Source organism: Rhododendron vialii, chromosome 2a, assembly GCF_030253575.1.
Source record: "Rhododendron vialii isolate Sample 1 chromosome 2a, ASM3025357v1".
In the NCBI taxonomy this organism is placed as follows: Eukaryota; Viridiplantae; Streptophyta; class Magnoliopsida; order Ericales; family Ericaceae; genus Rhododendron; species Rhododendron vialii.
The window spans coordinates 2,962,179-2,984,506 of NC_080558.1; the positions used below are offsets into that span (position 1 = coordinate 2,962,179).

At 37.0% G+C, this 22,328-nt stretch overlaps 2 protein-coding genes across 5 annotated transcripts; both read right to left on the minus strand.

Annotated features, from left to right (window-relative positions):
• Window positions 1-67: 67 nt before the first annotated feature.
• Window positions 68-2,564, minus strand: LOC131309663 (early light-induced protein 1, chloroplastic-like). 2 transcript variants are annotated; one of them, XM_058336268.1, is made up of 3 exons: window positions 2,317-2,563; window positions 1,366-1,407; window positions 68-561 (listed from the first exon to the last, which is right to left on the minus strand). In XM_058336268.1, exons 1-3 carry the CDS (start codon window positions 2,473-2,475, stop codon window positions 214-216), a joined length of 549 nt encoding a protein of 182 aa, XP_058192251.1. In that variant the 5' UTR covers window positions 2,476-2,563; the 3' UTR covers window positions 68-213. The 2 variants fall into 2 exon arrangements, with proteins under 2 accessions (XP_058192251.1, XP_058192258.1); XM_058336275.1 differs by lacking the exon at window positions 1,366-1,407 and having other exon boundaries at window positions 2,317-2,564.
• Window positions 2,565-7,443: 4,879 nt separating this feature from the next.
• On the minus strand, window positions 7,444-9,072 carry LOC131309688 (early light-induced protein 1, chloroplastic-like). 3 transcript variants are annotated; one of them, XM_058336291.1, is made up of 3 exons: window positions 8,784-9,072; window positions 8,096-8,137; window positions 7,444-7,927 (listed from the first exon to the last, which is right to left on the minus strand). In XM_058336291.1, the coding sequence occupies exons 1-3, from the start codon at window positions 8,931-8,933 to the stop codon at window positions 7,583-7,585; spliced, it is 537 nt and encodes a 178-aa protein (XP_058192274.1). In that variant the 5' UTR covers window positions 8,934-9,072; the 3' UTR covers window positions 7,444-7,582. The 3 variants fall into 3 exon arrangements, with proteins under 3 accessions (XP_058192274.1, XP_058192270.1, XP_058192278.1); XM_058336287.1 differs by having other exon boundaries at window positions 8,096-8,143; window positions 8,784-9,047; XM_058336295.1 differs by lacking the exon at window positions 8,096-8,137 and having other exon boundaries at window positions 8,784-9,047.
• Window positions 9,073-22,328: the final 13,256 nt, after the last annotated feature.

A 22,328-nucleotide genomic window follows, 5' to 3' on the forward strand; every position in this document is an offset into this window, starting at 1 on the left:
TCGATGCTACTCATATCTTTATGTTTATTGCGTAAATTTTCTACAATGGGAGACCAATACCATCAAATTTTAGTTCATCAAAAAGCCGCAACGTATATTATATTAGTATATCATCAATACAACTTTACAAAATTGAACTAGGATAATTTTTTTTTATGGGTCCAACTACAAGTGTGACACCGTCTTGATAATTAATTTCCATCCAAACAAGACCTACACAATTAGGGCCCCACCCTTGACAAACTCGGTGAGGGCCAGTGCAACCAAACCCAGCATAGCAAATCTCCCGTTCCACATCTCAGCATCGGAGCTCCAGAACGGCTTTGACTTTGACTCCACGCTCACTCCGCTGGACAGAGGGATCAGAGACGCTACGGACAGCACACCGGTGGTTAGCAGGAACCATGGGATCCCGCCGTTGGATATCTGGGCGAACACGTCCTCGCCCTTGGATAGCTCCACCGCGATTGCCGCCACGAAGCCGATCATGGCGAGCCTGCCGTTGATTCTCTCTGGTGCCGGCCCACTGAATGCTAACAGGTCGAACAAACCGGTGCTCACCTGTCATGGTTGGGAGTTCTATGTTTAGTTTCGACCGTTGAATATTTGATGCAACAACTAAATTAATTACTCCCTCCGTCTCGTTTTGTTTTCTCACTTTTAACTTTGTTCCGTTCCAAAATGTTTGTCCATTTAAAAAAGTTAAGGTACAGATCCTTATGAGTTGGTGTAACAGCTTTAACGCTCGTAAATTGAAACTCATAGTATCAAAAGTGTAATGAATTTTATTATATTTTTTCGGATTTTCACTCCTTTTTCCCAATATTTTGAACCAGTCATTGTTTTGTTTGACATAGTAATAACAAAATTTACGAATTAGAACCAAAATAAAAAAAAAATAAATGTTCACAAGAAAAGCAGAAAGTTCAATATGTAAGACAGTTCATACTATTTGATCTTATTTCTACGACATTAATTAATTCATGACTACCTGTATTTTAAAAAATTGCAACGACAATATTGAGACATTAATTAAGTATTAATAGTCCTACTGATTAATGCCAAATGATTCTAGAAATTATATTGCTATATTATACTGTATATCCAATAAATATGTGTAATAATGAAGAAAATTTCTCATCCATTGACGGATTTCTCACTCGTAATTTCTAGATTAAAGTATAAATTGCTATAAGGACAAAAGTAAGGCAAAATATAAGCATAAATTGCTAGAAAATATGCCAAAACTGTGAGAATCATCGTAACAAGATTCTAGGATAAATCACAGATCAAGAAATTATAAGCATTGGAAAAAAAAAAATGAAAATCACGGTTACAGTTGCAGCAACGGCTTCATAAATATACCTTAGCCTTTGGGGGAGATTCTACTTCGTCTTTCTGACCACCCTGCCACATCAAACAATCAAACTATGATTAATCATGGATCATCACACCTCATATATATAATCTACGGTCACATAAGTGGCGAAGTCAGAATTTGTTCCGAAGAATATCGATTTAAAAAAAAGTACTTTCTTTCAAAAATGTACTTACGTATCATGCAGCTTTTGTAGTGCAATATTATACTCCCTCCGTCCCAAATTAGATGACAATTTTTGAAATCTGTGCCAATTTCAATTCCTTATATCTTTTAATATGAATCTCAAAAAATATGCAATATGGATCTTGTTTGATAGTTCTCGATTAGTTCTATTATACAAAGTTTTCAAATTCGTGAAAAACATTATAGATTGAAAAATATAAGCAATAAAAAATGGCACAAATTTCAAAAATTGTCATCCAATTTGGAATGGAGAGAGTATTGGATATGACGTTTTGTTATTTGTACAACAATTGCAATGCTCTCATCTCTATGAAAAAAATTGAACTTTTTTTACATGACATTGTAGAATAATGGAGTATTAATTTTGACTAGATCAAACCAAAATTATTTTATATTTTCGGAGATTTATATTCTAATTGTACGGTATAAAATACTAGTAAAAGTCTAAAATTGCGGGGTGGTTAGGGCCCTTCGGGCCTCTACACACCTTCTCTGGATCACATGAACCCGAAAGACCTTCCTCGGCAACCCACATAGATTTAGCCATGTGAATATGAAAAAAAAAAAAAAACCGTCTAAAGAGCTTGCAATTTAATCCCATGAGCACAAAGGCCCAATAATTCAAACTGTGGGGCAATCAGAGATTTATTTTTTCTCTAACCTCATTGATCTGAAATTATTTATTGTGCTTCAGGCTGACCCAGACATTTTGGTTATCAAATAAAAAAGAAAGAAATAAAAAAAAGACCTACCTTGGCCATGCAACGCACAAGCACGCCGGAATTTCTCCCCTGCCGCGGCAAGTAGCAGCTGCTGCGAGGAATCGTCGACCGACTCAAACCCGTCCCCTTTGTCGCGACACCGGTCGCCGGGCTCACCAGAATGGATTGCATGACTGAGGAAGTTGCCATTTGAGGGTGTTTACTAGGAGGATAGAATTAGAAGCTGGCTTCAATAGGAGTAATGGGTAATGGCTATATATGATCGAAAGAACTTCTCACACTTCAGTACTCAGTTCTTTCAAGTTTGAGTTGTGAAGAAGACGAAGGTGTAAATTGGGAGATATATATAGTGCAGCTGTGCAGACTGCACAGAGAGGGAACAAGGTGGTGGATATTTTGAGAGTCCACGTCATCGAGTTTAGGATCCCAAAAAAGACCTTGGGTCGACTCTATTCGTTTTGAGATTTTGAATTTGAATTTGTAGATAATAAGTATAGAGAAAAATAGAGTAATAATTGAAAATAACGATAATGATTAAAAAGAGATAAAAAAAATAAGAATGATAACAAAAACAAATTAAAATAATAAGTAAAATTTAAAATTCAAAACCCTTAAAAATGAATGAAATCATGGGTTCACATTTTGCCACACGGAAGGTTGGGGTTGTTTGTTTGGGTTGACGTGGTTTGTATATTAACGGGGAATTCAAATTTGTGGTTACGAAGAAGGCCTTGTGGTACTAGGGTTCCGTGTCAAAAAAAAAAAACTGTAATAGTAGTACTTGGGTTTTGGTTTTATGCGGTGGTTGGGAGAGATTTCAGTGGCGTGCGAGTATATTTCACGTGGTATTCATTTGGTACATTCGAATCATCCGATACATTTTTGAACGGTTCGAATTGAAACTCTCTTTCTTCTTTCACTCCAATACTTTTTCTCTCATTTTTTCTCTTCAAATTTGAACCGTTCAAAAATGAAATGGACGGGTCGGATGCGCGAGCGGACACCACGTGGTACCCGCTCGGCACTGAATTTTTTTTAGGTGGTTGGAGGTAGGCAATGCCACGTTTTACCAAGTACAATGATATATCCTGCTGTCGCCATTCATGCTATGTTCACTACACGGTTTCACCGCTTGTTTTCATCGCTCTCTCCGCAATTAATGCTTCGAATTTTAAACAAACTTTTCACCGTAAGAGTTTAACTTTTTTCTAGAAGAGTTTTTTAAAATTCGAATTAAATTCAAAACACTTTCAAGTGGTAAGATTAAGTGCGGTGGAAAGGAAGACGGATGGGTGTAGACTTTTGCACCATCCGTAGCACGGGATTCCTTGGGAAGGTTGTACCACATGATGATTTTTTTAGAGGTACTGTCACCTTGTGCCAAAATATCGTTTATACTAAGAGCATCTCCAATCCATTTTCTATTTCTCCAAAATAGAGGATGGATGAGACACATTGAGGAGAGATTTTATAATTTATTCCATTTTTTCTTCACTTTTTGTACTTTTTGGGAGAATCTTTGAGGGACCCACCGTGCAGTTTGGTCCTCCAAAAGTAAATTTGGTCCTCTAAAAATGGAGAACCAAAAGTAAATTTGGAGTACAAAATTCCTCCAAACTCTAAAAAAGACGGTGAATCCCTCAAAAATTCTCTCAAAAAAGTACAAAAAGTGAAGAAAAAATGGAATGAATTACAAAATCTCCCCTCGATGTGTTACATCCATCCTCTATTTTGGATGGATTGGAGATGCTCTAACATATCTTGTACTCTATCTCAGAGCATCTTCAGTAATATAGCCATAATTCTAGCCATTTATCATAGGATTTTTCTCTTGGCTAGCAACAAAACATGTCCACCATCCAACAGCCCCAATAAAAACCTCAACGTACAATGTAAAAAATAAATAAATATTTCAGACGGGCGCGTGACCAATACGTGCAAGAGTAGATCTGACTCTCTCTCACGTGCAGCCTTTGATCGGCACGTGAGATCTCCGGTGACCTCAGTTGCTGACAGGATTGGTGGCGTTGGAATCGTCTCAACGATATCTACAATCTTCTGGACTCAAAATGATTTTAGGATTAAATCTCCGTTGAAGTCATTGTCGCTGGAAAATGGAGAGAAGCCACGATCTGTCTGGCAAAGCGAGCATTCGTACTCGCTCAGACGGGCGAGGGGCTGGAGTGAGGGGGGCAACTGGCGAGTTCGTGGGGATTGGCGAGGCTGCTTGGAACTCGATTTTGATGGTTTCGCTCGGGAATCTATCTTGCCGGAAGAAATGGCTACACTGCTAGAGATGCTCTTATAGACCCCGGTAAAAATAATAGTGTATACAAGATAAATTAATTTGATTGGATATAGATAAGCCCGGGTCCAAGTAGTAATTTTTTTTTAATGTAAAATGAAATGAAAAGGTTAATGTACAAAATATATTTATTGTGCATTTTACAAAATGAAATACCACCTGTTAATCTATCTATCGGTATATATCTGATTGGGAACATGTTTTTCCTCACAGGTTACGTGATGGACAATTTAAATCATGGTTTAATCAGATATATATTACAACATACTGTACTTGCATTTTTTAAAGACAAATGTTATCAGTTCTCTACTAAGATCCAGTAGTCGATCTTATACGCCAATATATGGAACAACCTTCATACATGCTTACATGGTACATCTTATACGGCCAAGGGAAAATCTACAATACACATCTCTTAAAAGGATATACCATATGCACCTATTTTATGGTTCATTCATAACATTTTAGTGCGTTTCGTAATTTTTGTTCTAGAATTCATAACCTTTCAGCAGTACGATTCATAACATTTGGGTATATCTCATAACCTTTATACGATTCGTAATTTTTTAGCAGTACGATTCGTAACATTTTCTCTATAATTCATAACATTTTGCGGGGTGTATATGATACACATCAAAATAAGGGGTGTGTATTGTAGTCTATCCCATACGCCAATTATCAAAGTACAATTTTGAAGCTAGCTTTTGTAAATTGTGCTGGAAATGCTACCATCTCCTCCGGTTCTTAGGAGAAATGACAATTTCGTCTTTGGCTACTGACCAAATAAATGAAGTACCCAATAGCCTAGGCATTTAAGCTATTCATACACATTCTATATATGAAAAAAGGAAAAAAAAACCAACTTCCTGATGAAATTGGCTTGATGAGTCCCGATTTGGCAAAACACTCGCATCTCGTGCACCAAATTGAGCCTGTACGTGCTTGAACCTATTGGTATAAAGAATATACTACCTCCGTTCCAAAATGTTTATTCGGTCCGCAAAACGAGCACTAAAAAGTAATGCATTTCTTTCAAGAAAAAATTTAATTTTTTTTTCATAAATTAAAAGAACTTATCGATATCTAGTGAATTGTTGAAAAAAATTTAAAATTTTCTTGCAAAAATTGTATTATTTTTACGTCTTCGTTTTGCGAACCGGACAAACATTATGGGACGTAGGGAGTATCTTTTACAGACAAACATCGTTAGTCTCTCTTGAATTCTTGTGATTCTTTTGTTTTTCTTTTTCCTTTTTTTCGCGAACTCTCAATACAGTACTGCGTCAGGGTCCTAATTTCCAAAATACATGATTTCGGCTCATTGTTATTATTGGTCTAAAGTCTCTAAACGTTACTGGTGCTTTGCCAATTCGTAGAGGTAAAATATTGCACGTTACTTGGTTGAAAGTGAAGAATTCCCGCTACATAGAAATTTTCCTAATGATGAAATAGGTAATTCAAAGTCATCCAACTCAACTGTTGTTTGCATTCGATGTTGCATCCATATTTCTGGTCACGAGTTCGAGTCACGGAAACAGTCTCTTTACTTGCACGGGTAAAGCTGCGCACATCAACCTTTCCCCAAACCTTGTAATTGCAGGAGCCTCAGTGTTGCGCCCTTTGCTAGAGATGAAGCTATGTGCGGGCGTATGGGGGCCACAGCCCTTGCGTTGTTTTGGATTTTTTTAAAATTAAAATTAATATTAGTTATTTTCTTTTGTTAAGAACACCAACATATTGTATTTTATATTGGGTGTTATTAAGACATTTAAATCTTCTAAAAATGTGCTTGTTTTAGGTCCCAAAATTCAATTTTTCTCTCTGCGCCACGGTCTCTCATAAGTTTTTCCTTCAATTATTAATCTGATTCCTCTTTTTATCTCTCTCCAATTGCTACCCGAAAAACCTCCCTCAAATCCTCAATCAAACAAACTATTAGATTTTCGAACCTTGAAATTAAATTTTAGAATGTTGTTGTTCATAATTGGCCCCCGCGATTGTGAAATCCTAGTTCCGTCCCTGCCCTTGCCCTTTACATCTAGTGTATCCAAAGCCTTTTTATATCAAGAATAACATACCCCCTTCCATATCAAAAAAAAAAAAAAAACCATATATAACCCCCTCTATAAAGATGACGTAAGAAACTTTTCATTTCTTGGGCCCTTTCAGTTGTGTTTGTTTCTTGGCTCACAACATTTGGTTTGAGGTACATGAATAAGCATATATTCTCTTCCGGTTTAGGAGTGTTTCAGATTTGCTTCTCAGGTATCGGTTGCTTGACCTCCACCAAAATCTAATCAGTGCATATAGGCCTTCTTGTTCCATTCTCTACCTTCCGCGGTTAATACGGTGTCAAAGTCTATGTTTTTGAAGAAGTATTTTCTTGAATTTTAGTAAGATTTTTATAATTCCAATCAAGAAACAAAGGACCAAATTGTAATTCCAATTCTGAATGATCATTACGTAGATTGACCTCGGTTTTGTTTATTTGATTCTTTCTTAACTTCGTAGATCATAGAGCATCGTGACACGTGTTTGCTATTGTTCGGAACAATTGTTGCCCACTCCAACAATGTAGGAAAACGTTGGGGAGGCAATGTGGCGCAGCTTGTTAGTACGCAAAATTGTCAATTGTGGTGTTTTTTAGTCAATTCATACAACTCTTTAATGAGATTAGATTAGATTAGATTAGCTAACTTAAATAGGATTGAGCATATGCTTGCGCGGAGATATTGATTAGTTCAATATAATTTTTCAAGTTTCTTAATTTTTTTTTCCGCATTAATCGATGCTACTTATATCTTTATCTTTATTGCATAAATTTTCTACAATGGGAGACCAATACCATAGAATTTTAGTTCATCAAAAAGCCACAACGTATATTAGTATATCATCAATACAACTTTACAAAATTCAACTAGGACAATTTTTTTTTGGGTCCAACTACAAGTGTGACACCATCTTGATAATTAATTTCCATCCAAACAAGACCTACACAAGGGCCCCACCCTTGACGAACTCGGTGAGGGCTAATGCAACCAAACCCAGCATAGCAAATCTCCCGTTCCACATCTCAGCATCGGAGCTCCAGAAAGGTTTTGACTTTGACTCCACGCTCACTCCGCTGGACAGAGGGATCAGAGACGCTACGGACAGCACACCGGTGGTCAGTAGGAACCACGGGATCCCACCGTTGGATATCTGGGCGAACACATCCTCGCCCTTAGATAGCTCCACGGCGATCGCCGCCACGAAGCCGACCATGGCGAGCCTGCCGTTGATTCTCTCCGGTCCCGGCCCGCTGAATGCTAAGAGGTTGAAGAAATCGGTTCTGACCTGTCATGGTTGGGAGTGCAATGTTTAGTTTTAACCGTTGAAAATATTTGACGTAGCAACTGTGAGAAACATCTTAACAAGATTATAGGATTAAATCCCAGATCAGCAAATTATAAGCATTAAAAAAAATGAAAATCACAGTTACAGCAACGGCTTCGTAAAGTATACCTTAGCCTCTGAGGGAGATCCAACTTCCTCTTTCTTACCATCCTGCCACATCAAAAAATCAAAATTATTTTAGAATTTTGGAGATTCATATTCTAATTGAACCACATAAAATATTACTCCCTCCAATTTTTTTTTAAATGTCGCAGTTTGAAAAATATGCAATTTTAAGAGTCAACTTTCACATCCGCTTTACATTTTTCACCTCAATTTGTATCTCCATTTTCTAAAATTATCCTCTACTCTACTTTATACTTTTCAAATCGACTTTTACCTATACTCTCTAAAATTATCTTACACTTTACCTATTAAATTTTCAAAATGGACACTTATTTTAGGACAGTCCAAAATAGAATATTGAACATTTAAATAGGGACAGAAAAAATAGTAAAAGTTTAAAATTGTGGGGTGGTTGGGCCTCTACACACCTTCTCTGAGTCACATTAACCCGAAAGACCTACCTCAACATCTCCACCGGTTTGGCCAAATGAATATAAAACAAAAAAAATCTAAAGAGCTTGCAATTCAATCCCACGAGCACCAAGGCCCAATATTTCAAACTGTGGGAACACCGGAGATTTATATGTTCTCTTGCCTCAAGTTCCTGGAATTATTTATTGTTCTGCAAGCTGACCCGAATATTTAATTATCAAATCAAAAAGAAAGTTAAAAAAAGAAGAAAAAGAACTACCTTAGCCATGCAACGCACAAGCACGCCGGAATTTCTCCCCTGCCGCGGCAAATAGCAGCTGCGAGGAATCGTCGGACTCAAACCCGCCCCCTTCGCGACACCGGTCACTGGGCTCACCAGAATGAACTGCATGACTGAGGAAGTTGCCATTTGAGGGTGTATACTATGGGATAGAGAATTAGAAGCTAGCTTCAAAAGGAGTATTGGTTATATATGATCCAAAGAACTTGTCAGTGCGGCTTCAAGTTTGAGTTGTGAAGAAGAAGTGAATGTGGAGATACATACATATATAGTGCAGAGAGAGAGAGAGAGAGAGAGAGAGAGAGAGAGAACAAGGTGGTGGATATTTTGAGAGTCCACGTCATCGAGTTCGGATCCCAAAAAGGTCAATAGGTCACGTAGGTTCACATTCGGCCACATGTGGTGGGGTGGGTTGACGTGGTTTGTATATTAACGGGGAATTCATGAAGGCCATGGATTGTAGTACAAGTGCACTATTAGGGTCGATATATGGTATTCGCTCAGCACATTTTAGCTGTTCAATGCACTTTTGGACAGTTCAGATTGAAATTCTCTCTCTTTTTATTCCATTACTTTCTCTTTCATTTTTTTTTTCAAATACGAATAGTTCAAAAATGTAATTGAGAGTTTGGGTGTGCCGAGCAGGCACTACGTGCAGGTATCCACCCGGGACCGAAAATTTTCCGTACTTCTAGGGTTTTGGTTTTATGTGGAGGTTGGTGGTAAGCAATGCCACGTTTTGCCAAGTACTAGTAAGAGTTTCATACGTAAGTCGGTAAGTGCTGTAACATCGTGATCCCGACCTAATGATCATACTGCTGTCGCCCGTTGCACCGACAGTAGTACCAGCGGCTACCGCAAGATTTTAGTTCAACGGTAGCAAATTTGTATAAAAAAAAATTTGCATACAAAACACTAAATTAGATAGTAATTATATTTACTTTGCTTGAAGACTAATCGAGTTTAATTTATTTTATTTTGTTAAGTTGTATGATCTATTTACTCTCAATTTTCGGTAAACTTTCATTTACTCTGGCATGATTGGCTGATTCAGTGTCGACAATAGAAAAGAAATATCAAATCATACACAAAAATATACAAAATTTTAGTGCATTTTTTGAACTCAAAGAGTTCATTTGAACCCCCTCAAACCCTGATGGAGCCGCCCCTAAGTAGCACTGGATTCCTTGGGGATGTTGTACTACATAATGATATTTGTAGTGGTACCGTTTAGTTCCAAAATATCGTTTTTGTTTTCAGCAAAAGAAATTTATTAATTTTTATAAATGATAAAAAGATTAAAAAAATCAAGGGTATACCGGCAAAAGCCACCCGAGACCGAGGAAAGTAAGCTGCCAACTGAAACACCAAAAAATCTAACAAAATAGCCCCAAAAATTGATTTGAAACGTCGAGACACCTATCTAGCCAGAAACCAAAAACCAAAAACAAACCCCTAGCCAAAATCAAAATTTAGTCATCATGATTTATACTAACATATGAACATGGAATGAACACATTTATGAAGCATCATATGGCGTTGTATCAAGAGCATTCAATCAATTTTCCACTTTTTATAAAAATAAATAAATAAAAATTGTTCCAAGAAACAAGAGAGTATTGGACGTCGCTAAGTATGACTTAACACATTCATAAGTGTGTGGACTTTTCCTTCCATCGTACGTATGAACACCAAACAATTTTTTGAGAGGGGAGAGCATTGCCCTTAAAATATAGAATAATTAATCTGTCCATAGAATGCATTGTTGTGTGTGAGTTTAAAACGGCGGGTTTAGCTCGTCTTCCTACTTTATCCAACCATAGTATACTCAGAATCTGAATCATGTACTATCTTATATACTCCGGTAAAAATAATATTTTTCGAGTTTCTTTGCATCAGATCAAAGATCTCAACTAGATTTTAAATTGGTGCGAAAAATTTTAAAAATTATGAACGTAAGTAGTATTTGATTTTTTGATTCAAAAATTGCATGTCTTTGCAAGGACTACCATTTTGGAATGTAGGGAGTATCAAATTTTTTTTTTTATATTCTACTCTTTAATAGAGGTAACAGGGTTAATTAAGGTAATTATTGAACACTCTCTTTTACATACAAACATCGTTAGTTTCTCTTGAATTCTTGTGATTCTTGGTGCTTTTGTTTTTTCCCTTTTTTTCACGAACTCTCAATACTGTACTGGGTCAGGATCCTAATTTCCAAAAGACATGATTTCGGCTATTGTTACTATTGGTCTAAAGTCTCTAAACGTTACTGCCAAGGACGGAATCAGAATTTTATCCTAGCAGTGGCGAAATATATACTAAAAAAATCTAGTGGTGGCGAGACTATATAAGTTGGGCATAATTTTTTTTTTTTACATATAATAATTACATTTTCTAAAATTCTTGTCATGATGGTCGCCGCCACTAGACTCTTCCTGGTCCCATCATTGGTTACTGTTGCTTTGCCAATTCGTAGAGGTAAAATATTGCACGTTGCTTGGTTGAAAATGAAGAATTCCCGCTACATAGAATTTTCCTAATGATGAAATAGGTAATTCAAAGTCATCCAACCCAACTGTTGTTTGCATTCGATGTTGCATCCATATTTCTGGTTACGAGTTCGAGTCACGGAAACAGTCTCCCTGCTTGCATGAGTAAGGCTGCGCACATCAATTTTTCCCCAAACCTAGCAATTGCAGGAGCCTCAGTGTTACCCTTTGCCAGAGATGAAGCTATGTGTGGGCTTATGGGGCCACGGTCCACGAGTTGTTTTTTTTAAAATTAAAATTACAATTAGTTATTTTTTTGTTAGGAACACCTATATATTGTATTTTATATTAGTTGTTATTTAGACATTTAAATCTTCTAACAATGTTCTCGTTTTGGGTCCTAAAATTCAGATTTGCTTCTCAGGTATCGGTTGCTTGACCTGCACCAAAATCTAATTGGTGCATATAGGACTTCTTGTCATTCTCTACCTTCCGCAGTTAATACGGCGTCGAAGTCTACGTTTCTGAAGAAGTCTTTTCTTGAATTAGTAAGATTTTTAATTACAATCAAGAAATAAAGGACCAAATTGTGTATTTTTAATTATAATTAATACTAGAGGCACATCGGTGTGGCGCACCTTAACCACACCTGATGTGCCCCTAGCACCTCTCTCTTTATACCATCTTATATACCCTGGTAAAAATAATATTTTTCGAGTTTCTTTGCATCATATCAAAGATCTCGAATAGATTTTAACTTGGTGCAAAAAATTTTAAAAATTATCAACGTAAGTATTTGATTTTTTGATTCAAAAAATTGCATGTCTTTGCAAGGACTATCATTTTGCAACATAGGGAGTATCAATTTTTTTTTTGTATATTCTACTAGTTAATAGAGGTAACAGGGTTAAGGTAATTATTGAACACTCTCTTAAAAAATCCTGGAGTTACCATTGCGATTAGATATACTTCAACCAAATATGAACGCACCAATGAACTTTTAAAAAACTATAGATCTGACAAGCCTCTTCGAGTCGATGTGGACGTGGGGTGGGTTGACGTGGTTTGTATTTAACGGGGAATGCAAATTTGTGGTTATGAAGGCCGGCCATGGATTGTAGTAGTACTAGGGTTTTGGTTTTATGTGGAAGTGTGAGGTAGGCAATGCCGCGTTTTACCAAGTACTAGTAATAAGAGTTTGATACGTAAGTGCTGTAAATCGTGATCCCGATCTAATGATACAGCTCTTGTCAAAAAATCTAATGATACAGCTGTTGCCATCCATGCTACGGCCCCCTACGATTTCACCACTCTCTTAATCTCACCGTTCGTCTTAACAATCAATGGTTCGAATTTAATTTAAACAAACTTTTCACCGGAAGAGTTTTTAATTAACTCTTCCTTGAAAGAGTTTTTTTAAAATTCGGATCGACCATGCAGCCAAAACATTGTTGGACAATGAAATTGAGTGCGATGAGGGGAGCAGTAAAAGAGAGGAGTGAGCGTAGACTTTCGCACCATCTGTAGCATTGGATTGCTTGGGAATGTTTTACCACATAATGATTTTTCTAGTGGCACCGTCACTTAGTGCCAAAATATCGTTTATATATATGAACGTGAAATGAACACATTTTTTTTATTGTCAAAATGATAACAGATGATATTATAGATCCAAGAAATAAAACGTCAAAATGAAACTTTATCCCTAAACACTTATAATACAAATTCACTCACATTCACATTGAGGCACATACATACTGCACCTCCGGTGTGTATGAGACCCACCAAAAAATGTAATTGTATGTGTGAATGTGTGGTTATATAAATGATATATGTACCGACGGATTCCGTAGGGAAACTGTACCGATGGCCGCGCCAGGGCTGTCTCCGGCCACCAGACGGCCGATCTGAACCGTCCAAAAATTCTAAAAAAAAAACCCGAGGGGGCTTGTGTGGAAATCAACGGCATCCGATGTGTGTAGGGTGCTTGATCCAAGCACATACACACATCGGATGCTGTTGATTTTTCCGAGGGCCCCTCGATTTTTTTTTAGAATTTTTGGACGCTCTGATCGGCCGTCCGATGGCCGGAGACGGTCCGACGCGACTATCGGTACGATTTTCCTACGAAAACCGTCGGTACTCACAATAGTACTCATAATTATTGCCCTCCAAATCCACACCAACCAGTACCACTGCCGCCAATAAAAATTGCACGCAGTACTTTTTGGTTCACGCATCAAGCGTTGAGTTAGGAGTATATGTTAGCTGTTAGGAGTATATGTTCACGCAGTACTTTTTGCTCCGTCGTTGGGTGACCAGTGGTGGTTTGGTGGTGGACGATGGTGGCTGACGGGTGGTGGGTGTTGTGCATCCTGATCGGATGGGCGGCGGTGGTATGATCTGCTGTGGTTGTGTTCGGGTGCGGTTTGCTGCTCCGTTGGGTTGCCAATGGTGGTTTGGTGGTTGGCGGAGTGGTTGACCGGTGGTGGGGGCGGCTGAGATCTAGGGTAGGTTTTGGTTTTCTTTCTGGCTGGGCTGTATTGTTTTATCTGGGCTTTTTGACTCTTTGGGTGTTTTGTGCTTTATTGTATTATTTGGGCTCTTGGGCGCTTAGGTGTTTGGGCTTCGGCCCTTTGTGTGTTTTTTTCAACTTTTGGTTGGAATCCTTTTTCTCCTTAAATAATAAAATGTTGCTTCGCCTTTCAAAAAAAAAGGAGTATATGTTAGCTACATAATTATATTTTTATATGGCTCTGTGGAATGATATACCGTCAGATTCTTTTCTCCCGTGATTTTACAGCAACTACGTATCCAATACTTCCACTTGGTAAAACGTGGCTCCAACCTCCCCATAAAACCAAAACCAAAACCCATGCCCTTTACGACCACGAATTTGAATTCCCCGTTTGGCAGCGTTGCTACGGATGAGTTTGGATTAAAAAATTAAAAAAATTAGTTTTTTATTTTTATGCAAAATTTTATTTTGCATTTTTCTGTTTTGCGTCAAATTTTTGTAAATTATTAATTCGTCTCGACGAGAGAAATCAAAAATGTAAAAAAATTTGATCGAAACTCATAATTTTTTAAAAAAAAACAAAAAAAAGTCAAAATGACAACTTTTTTTTTATTATTTATTTTCGTCTTTTTAAAACAAATTATTATAAATTTCAATCAAAATTTTATACTTTTCTGACTTCTTTCACCTTACAATCACAATCACAATTCACGACCTAACCCGTGATACCGCTGTCGCCCCTTGACTTGAACCATCAGAAGCACTCTGGATTCCACGTGTTGTGCCCCCGCACAACTCATTCTTCGGTGATCCAGAATGTTCTACTTATAATACTCCTCCTAGTTTAATACTACTAGGCTCGATCGATTGGATACAGTATAAGTTTTGAGTGTATTATTTATGAAGGGGATAAGATAGTAACTGATATTAGTTAAGAATAAACAACTCGCATTACTGTGACATTTATAGATGATGTATTAACAATTAGATGGTTTGGATCATATATTAGATAAGGGGATAAAATAATATTTGGTTTGCATGAAGGATAAATTGGGTGTATAAGGAATGGTGTATGATGTAAAAAATTATCAAATAAATCATTTGCCCTTGTGCAGTATGAAATTAAATTATTCATTATATAATAACAAAATTCAATAAAATTAATTACTTTTTCACAATTTAAGGAATAATAATTTAGTTTACAAGTAAAATAATTAATTAAATGTTTATAAAAATTAAAAAATTGTTTATAAAAAAATTTATTAAAACATTTTACGCCAAAATGTTTTTTTACTTATATAATATAAATTTATATTAGGATGGGGCTATTTTCGTTTTTGTAAAAGGATGGGGCCATTTAAAACTCAGAACACATCTCTTACTAAATTAATTAATTTCCTAATTATAAAAAAACTGAGAACACATGTTTTTATAATTTTCTAATTATAAGAACTTTTTTTTTACTTTTTCTTACACTTAAAACACATTTTTTTAAAAATTAATTATACATGAAAGTTTTTATATAATTAATTATATAAAGGGACTTTTGGCTGGCCGGGTGGTTGGCCAAATTAGGTTTTCCTTTTCATCTCTCTCTTCTTCAGCAAAACACCCCCCTTTCGCTCCCGCTCCCCAATTGACTTCTCTCACCATCTCCGACCACCTCTCTCTCTCTCTCTCTCTCTCTCTCTCTCTCAGATTCTTTCTCTCTCTCTCTCTCTTCTACACCATTTCTCTTCCCCATTTTTCTATGTGATTTCTAGGGTTCGTTCTCCCTCTGGCTCACAGTAGGCTGACGGCGGCGAGTCGGCAACGACGATTCACGGCGGCGACGAGCACTTGCGGCGGCAGTGGGTTTCGTTGAGGTAAGGGTTCCGAAATTTTGAATTGTGTAGGGATTTGATTTTGAATTTCCGATTTTTTTCAGAAAATTGGGTTTAGGGTTTTGAATTTGGGGGTTAGGGTTATTTGAGGTTGGGGGAGGGTAGATGAGGAGGGACAATTTGGTCAAAAAATAAGGTGTATTAGGCCGGATAAATTATGGAGAGCTTGAAGGGTGGCAATAATTTAGTACCCTTACGCCTGTGTTAACGAAGAAGGGGAAAAGAAATACCGGAGGAAATGATGATCCCAAACAGTTCAAAACATGTCCCATCAAGAGCCAATACACCTGGATTGCCTCATACACCCAATGGATACGGCATCAAATCGAGCCCCTACTGATATATTAATCTGGGATGAGCACATTTTCGAAGAGCATCTGTTACTCCGGAAGTGCGGATCAATTTGTGTGCACCTCACCTAATTTTCGAACCTTAAAGTTAACGATTGGACTCACCATTGACCCAAAAAAAAAGTTAACAATTGGACAATTAAACCCTCTAATGTTTCCAAAGTTTGGAATGCTGTCTGGATTCTGTGAGATTTGAATATACGACCTCATGAAAAATAACTACTTATTGCTTTCACATGTCTATCTGGCCAGACCCATTGGAATTTGCATTTAATAATTGTTTGAAGGTACCAGATATTAGAATGCCACCTAGCATGACTCAACACAATGATAAGGGTGTGCGGGTTTTTATCTTCCTAGCATGTGAATCCCTTATAGTTTTGTGAGAGGGGGAGCATTGTCCTCCCTAGAATACAAAATAATCTCCAATAGATTGCATTGTTGTGTGTGAGTTTAATGTGGGTGGGTTCATCTAATTTTCATATACTTTATCTCACCATATTCTTTAGGATATGATCTTACGAGTTCATTTCAAGCGTAACAAGATAAATTTGATAGAATATTGATAATTAAGCTTGCGACAAGTTGTATTTTATCATGTAAACTAAATAATTAAAACTTTAAATACATTTATTGTGCCTTTTACATAATCAAATACAACTTGTTCATCTATCGATCAATATCCGATTTAAAACCACTTTTGCTATGCAAGTTACGAGATGAACGATTTAAAGCATAGGTTGATTGCATATATTGAAAACTTTTTTTTTTCTTGGTACAAATTATAAGTTTTACAATTGAATCATGACCATGGAATGAATTCACGATATAAGAGAATGGAGAGCTGGTCAAATTTGATAGAGGGTCATGTCGGCTTAATGATGTTATTTTTTTAAAATACTACTTTATTTTAAAAATATAAATGTGTTGATTAAAATTAATATGCATTTGAAGTTTAAAATAAGTAGATGGTCACCCTATTCATGCTCTATATTTAGAGGATCAGAACCAATCCTATCAAGCAGTGAAAGTTGTCAAATGGCTTGCAGCCCAATGCTATTTTCTATTCCTTCCCTTAAGAGACAAGTGTGGGCTCCCCGACCGGCGCACGCCTGAGAGAGTCGTCACCCGGATTTTTGAGATGAATGATCTGAGAAATCGATGACTCGTTTTGAAAAAAGGCTTTTGGTCTAGCAAAAAATGTTGAGACTCTGGGTCCGGGAGCCACGTTACGAATGAGGAAGGTTTTATCGAAAAGCACCCCACTCGCCCGGTGAAACCAGTTTCTACTAAACATTTTTAAAAGGAAAAAATTTCATGAATCTTTTGGAAAAATAAAGCTCTTTAATAAGTAAGTAAGAGGGGAAAGGACATGGGAAATATATCACATTGACGTGCACGTGGTGCTATCTGTACAGAGGTGATAAGGATGATGCAGTGCATAAAAGAAAATGGAAGTTTCTGGACAAACTGTCTGGACCACTGTCATCTCCTTCACGGCATACTGTAATGTCATGCGCTACTTTACAATATGCCGTGCGAGATATCTGTTCTGTTATAAGACTGTCATCAGCTCTCAGAATATTACTTTCAATATTTTTGACAGGCATTCGAAGATGCTCAGTCGTTGGATCATTTTAGGACAGCACCATTTCATCAAGCCATGGACATAAAATAACTTTTAGTACGTTTAATTGCTTGAAATGATCAAGAAAATCTTGTTTATAAAAGGGAAATTTTTATAAATAGTCCCTCTAGTTTGCATGAATTTTTATTTTCGTCCCTCTAGTATCAATTGTGTTACTTTTAGTCCTATAATTTGCATTCTGTCTCAATTTCGTCCCTCTCGCTTACGGCGTTAATGAAACAAACGGAATTGGAGGACAAAATTGTCATTTCTCCTCACAGAGGGACTAAATTGAGATTTCATGCAAACTAGAAGGACTATTTCTATAATTTTGTTTTTTACTTTTGTTTTTGTAAATAAATTTAAAATACATCATATATAATATATTTCTCATCTCATTTTATATTGAATAATAAAATATTGTTGAAATTTTGTAAAGTTTTTATTATATACATCACAAAAAATATGAGAAAATTCGAAAAACAACCCTTATGTTAATTGTCTTGGTTTTGTATTTTTTTTTTCAATTGAATTTTCACTATCGTTATTTTTTTTGTCACATGATTAAAAAGAAAAAGTTGTTCAGTAGTATTTAGAAATCTTGTAATTGTGTTTAATTAAGCAATGAAACACTATTAAATATTAAGAGATCAAATACATTAAAATATGGGTATAAGTGTATTTATTTTGGGACTTACTCATAAGATCACTCATATAACAAATAAACACGGATTTTAAACATTTTTTTATTGGGTGAAAAAATAAGAAGATTATAAGAACATGATACAAAGACATTAGCTAAGGGGTTGATTTGTACATTTTCTAATATTTTTGTAATGTGTAATGAAATATAAATTTTTCAATATAGTTTGATTACCCAATAAAAAATAATTCAGTTGTCAAATACATTACTTATGGTCTTTTTTATTTTATTTGCAAAAAACGAAAGTAAAATGTAAAATTTTAAAAATAATCCCTCTGGTTTGCATAAAATTTCAATTTGGTCCCTCTATGAGAGAAAATGACAATTTTGCCCTTCAATTCCGTTTGTTTCATGGATGGCGTTAGGGAGAAGGACGAAATTGAGATGGAATGAAAACTATAGGGTTAAAATTTGTACAATTAATAGTAGAGGGACGAAAATGAGAACTCGTGCAAACTAGAGGGACCATTTTTATAAATTTCCCTTTATAAAATGGAACATGGCTTGTAGATATGGTCTCACTCTGAGAACACTGATAACTGGTTTCTCAACAACAAAAACAGGCCTTATGAAAGATAACTTTGATGCAGGTAGTTTAAACAAGAAAACAGTAGTTGATGAAAGGTCATGCGTCTGAACACACTACGCCGCGCAACGCATTGAAACGCCCCAGCAAACTGGAAACAAAAACAAAAACCAAAAGCAAAGATATTTGCCTAACTAACTACTAGCTACAAAACTTTCTCCGAGATGTTCCAAGCTCTACACAAGACTCTATTCAGAGGGCTACGGCCACAGTTTCTCCAAGAGAACACTCTATCCCGCACATCCTTAACAATTTGCTCATAAATGGAATCCGAAAAACATTGCCTATTACCAAAGATTGAATCATTCCTAGCCTTCCAGACGTAATACACTGTCCCCGCCATAGCAAGCTTATAGAGAGGAGAAGAGAACCTTTTCTTCTTGAGTTATTGAATAGCTAGCCCTGTTAATCTCATGCTCCCACTCCCCTGGACATCTAGTCATGCCAAACAAATGGAGGATTCTCCCCCAAATACAAGCTGAAAAAGAACAGTTAAAAAAGAGATGTTCGTGAGTTCATTCACACTATGACAAAAGACACACCGAGGGTCCACTCTCATCTCCCATGATAACAGCCTATCATTTGTAAATAGCTTACCCCAGCAAACAAGCCACATGATAAAAGCTCATCTAGGATTACCTTGCTTAACCCATACAATATGAGCCCATGGAACTTTGGGGAGAGGGTTCCGAAGAGCTTCCCAAGCAGTTCAAACTGAGAAGATACCACTAGGGGTAGGCAACCATATCACAGAATCTTCCACAGCTATATTAGGTCGAAGAGTTGAAGGAGTGCTTCGCATAATATGCATGATAGCCTTATTTCTCTGCCTGGGTCAATGCCAACCCTCATTTCGAATGATGGATGAAACTTTGTCTAGAAGGGAGCTTCCAACATTACTAACAATATCATCACCAAACAACTTGTAAAGAGGGCCTACATCATGCCAATGATCCAACCAAAGAAAAGTAGTATTCCCATTACCAATCACATACTTTATTGGGGGCTGCACTTTCTCTCTGAGTTTAAAAAGCTTGCGAATAGTCCAAGAAGAATCTTGAGGCAAATTCATCTGCCAAAGACACTTCCTCTTTATAATGTATGAATGCACCCATTTAACCCATAACGAATCGATTTTTTACTCAAAGCCCAAAAATGTCTGATCATGGTAGCTTTATTCCAAACTTTGAGAGGTTTGAAACCCAAACCACCTTCATCTTTTGGAGCACACACCCATTCCCATTTAATTTTTGCCCCAGCCTACCTGAGTTGAACCCCTGTCCACAAAAAAGCTCGTAGCAGGCTCTCAATTTCCTTTAACAAATTCTTGGGGAGGATAAAGATAGAGCACCAGAACACTTGCATACTCCATAGCACTGAGCTAATTAGTTGAGAACGCCCCCCAAAAGATAATAGCTTAGTAGTCCAACTATTGATCCTTTGGATGATTTTTTCTTTAAGTTGCACACAATCAGAGTAAGAAAGTCGAGAAGTGATGAGAGGAACCCCTAAATACCTGACTGGAAGACAGCCTTGTGGAATGGAGAGGATTGCTTCCAAAACCTCTTTAAGATCATTGCAAACCCCAGAATAAAAAATAGCACTCTTTTGAAGGTTGGGACTGAGGCCAGAAAAAGAATAGAACTCATCCAATGCATCTTTGACCATAGTAAAAGACCTTTGATTTGCTCCACAAAGGATAAACAAGTCATCTGTAAAGGCTAAGTGATGAATCTGCGTCTCTTTACACTTGGGATGGTAGATAAAGGGGGTAGTAGTAGCTTTAGTATGCAGAATAGAATAAAAACCTTCCATAACTATGAGGAAAAGATAAGGTGAGATCGGATCTCCTTGTCTTAAACCTCGTTCTCCTTTAAAAAACCCTTCAAAATTCTCATTAAGAGACACAGAAAATCAGGGATTTGAAACACAATACATGACCCACTGAATAAGCTGAGCTGGAAACTGCATAGCTACCATCATTTCAGACAAGAAACCCCACGATACTGAGTCATAGGCTTTCATAAGGTCAATCTTGATGGCACACCGTGGAGGCCCCTCATCTTTATGGTAATTCCTGACGAGTTCTTGCATAAGCAAGATGTTATCAGCTATAGATCTACCCTTGACAAAAGCAGATTGACCATGATTGATAATAAGGGGCAGAATACCTTGCATCCTTTTTGCCATAACTTGTAATGCACTTGTAAAGGACATTACAACATGCAATAGGTCTATACTCTTTCATGCTGGTAGGAGCAGCAACCTTTGGAACCAAAGTTAAAACAGTGGCATTCCACACTTTAGGTATCCCTCCCGTAACAAAGAAGGTCTGAACAGCAAGAACCACATCTGGACTAACTACACTCCAGTTCTTTTGAAAGAAAGCAGCATTATATCCATCTGGACTGGGAGCTTTATCACCTCCAATAGAAAATATGGCACACTTAATTTCCTCAGCAGAAGCAAGGCTAGTAAGAGCAGCATGGTATTCTACAGGAACTTTGGCCACAACAAGACCATTGAGAACATTTGTTGCTTCAATACGATTAGGAAAGCTGGTTCCTAACAATCGAACATAGAAAGACACAACTTCCTTTTTAACATCAGCTGGGTCTTCTAACCTTATCCCATTAACATCATTAATAGATAAGATTTTATTACGTAATCTATTGGCAGCCATCTTCTTATGAAAATACCGAGTGTTATTATCCCCTAACTTTAGCCATTGAACCCTTGAATTCTGTTTTTTAAAAGCTTCCTCAGCAGCACTAAGGGAACGATAAACAAGCATGGCCTCATGCTCTTGTGCAACCAGATCTTCAGTTACTGATACTTTGCTAAGCACAAGTTTGAGTTTGATGAGAGAAACAAAGGAATGTAGAGATGGTTATATAGGGGAAGGAGAGGGGAACACATTGGTGGATATTTTGAGGCCCACGTCGACGAGTTTGGGCTCCAAAAAGGAGGTTGGGTCACGTGGGTTCTCATTTGGCCACATATGGTGAGGTGGGTTGACGTGGTTGCATGGTTTTCGTTTTGCGTGGAGGGAGGGAGAAGTTTTTTGGGTGCCGTGCGGGTGGCACCACACACGCAGTGTCGTCAACAATTTCAGACGTCCAAACGAGTTTTGGACGGTTCATAACTAGCATTTTACTATCTCAAACTTCACAAAAGTTCATAACTTACATTTTATTATCTCAAGATGAAATTTCACCTCTACCATCAATAGGTTTAGCTAATGCATTTATAACACGACTCAGATAGGCCTCACTCACGGGTATCTAAGCAATTTTTTTTTGTTGCCTTTACAGAACTTTCTTCTTGCATGTATCATCAAACCATCACCTATTAAGACAGCACCA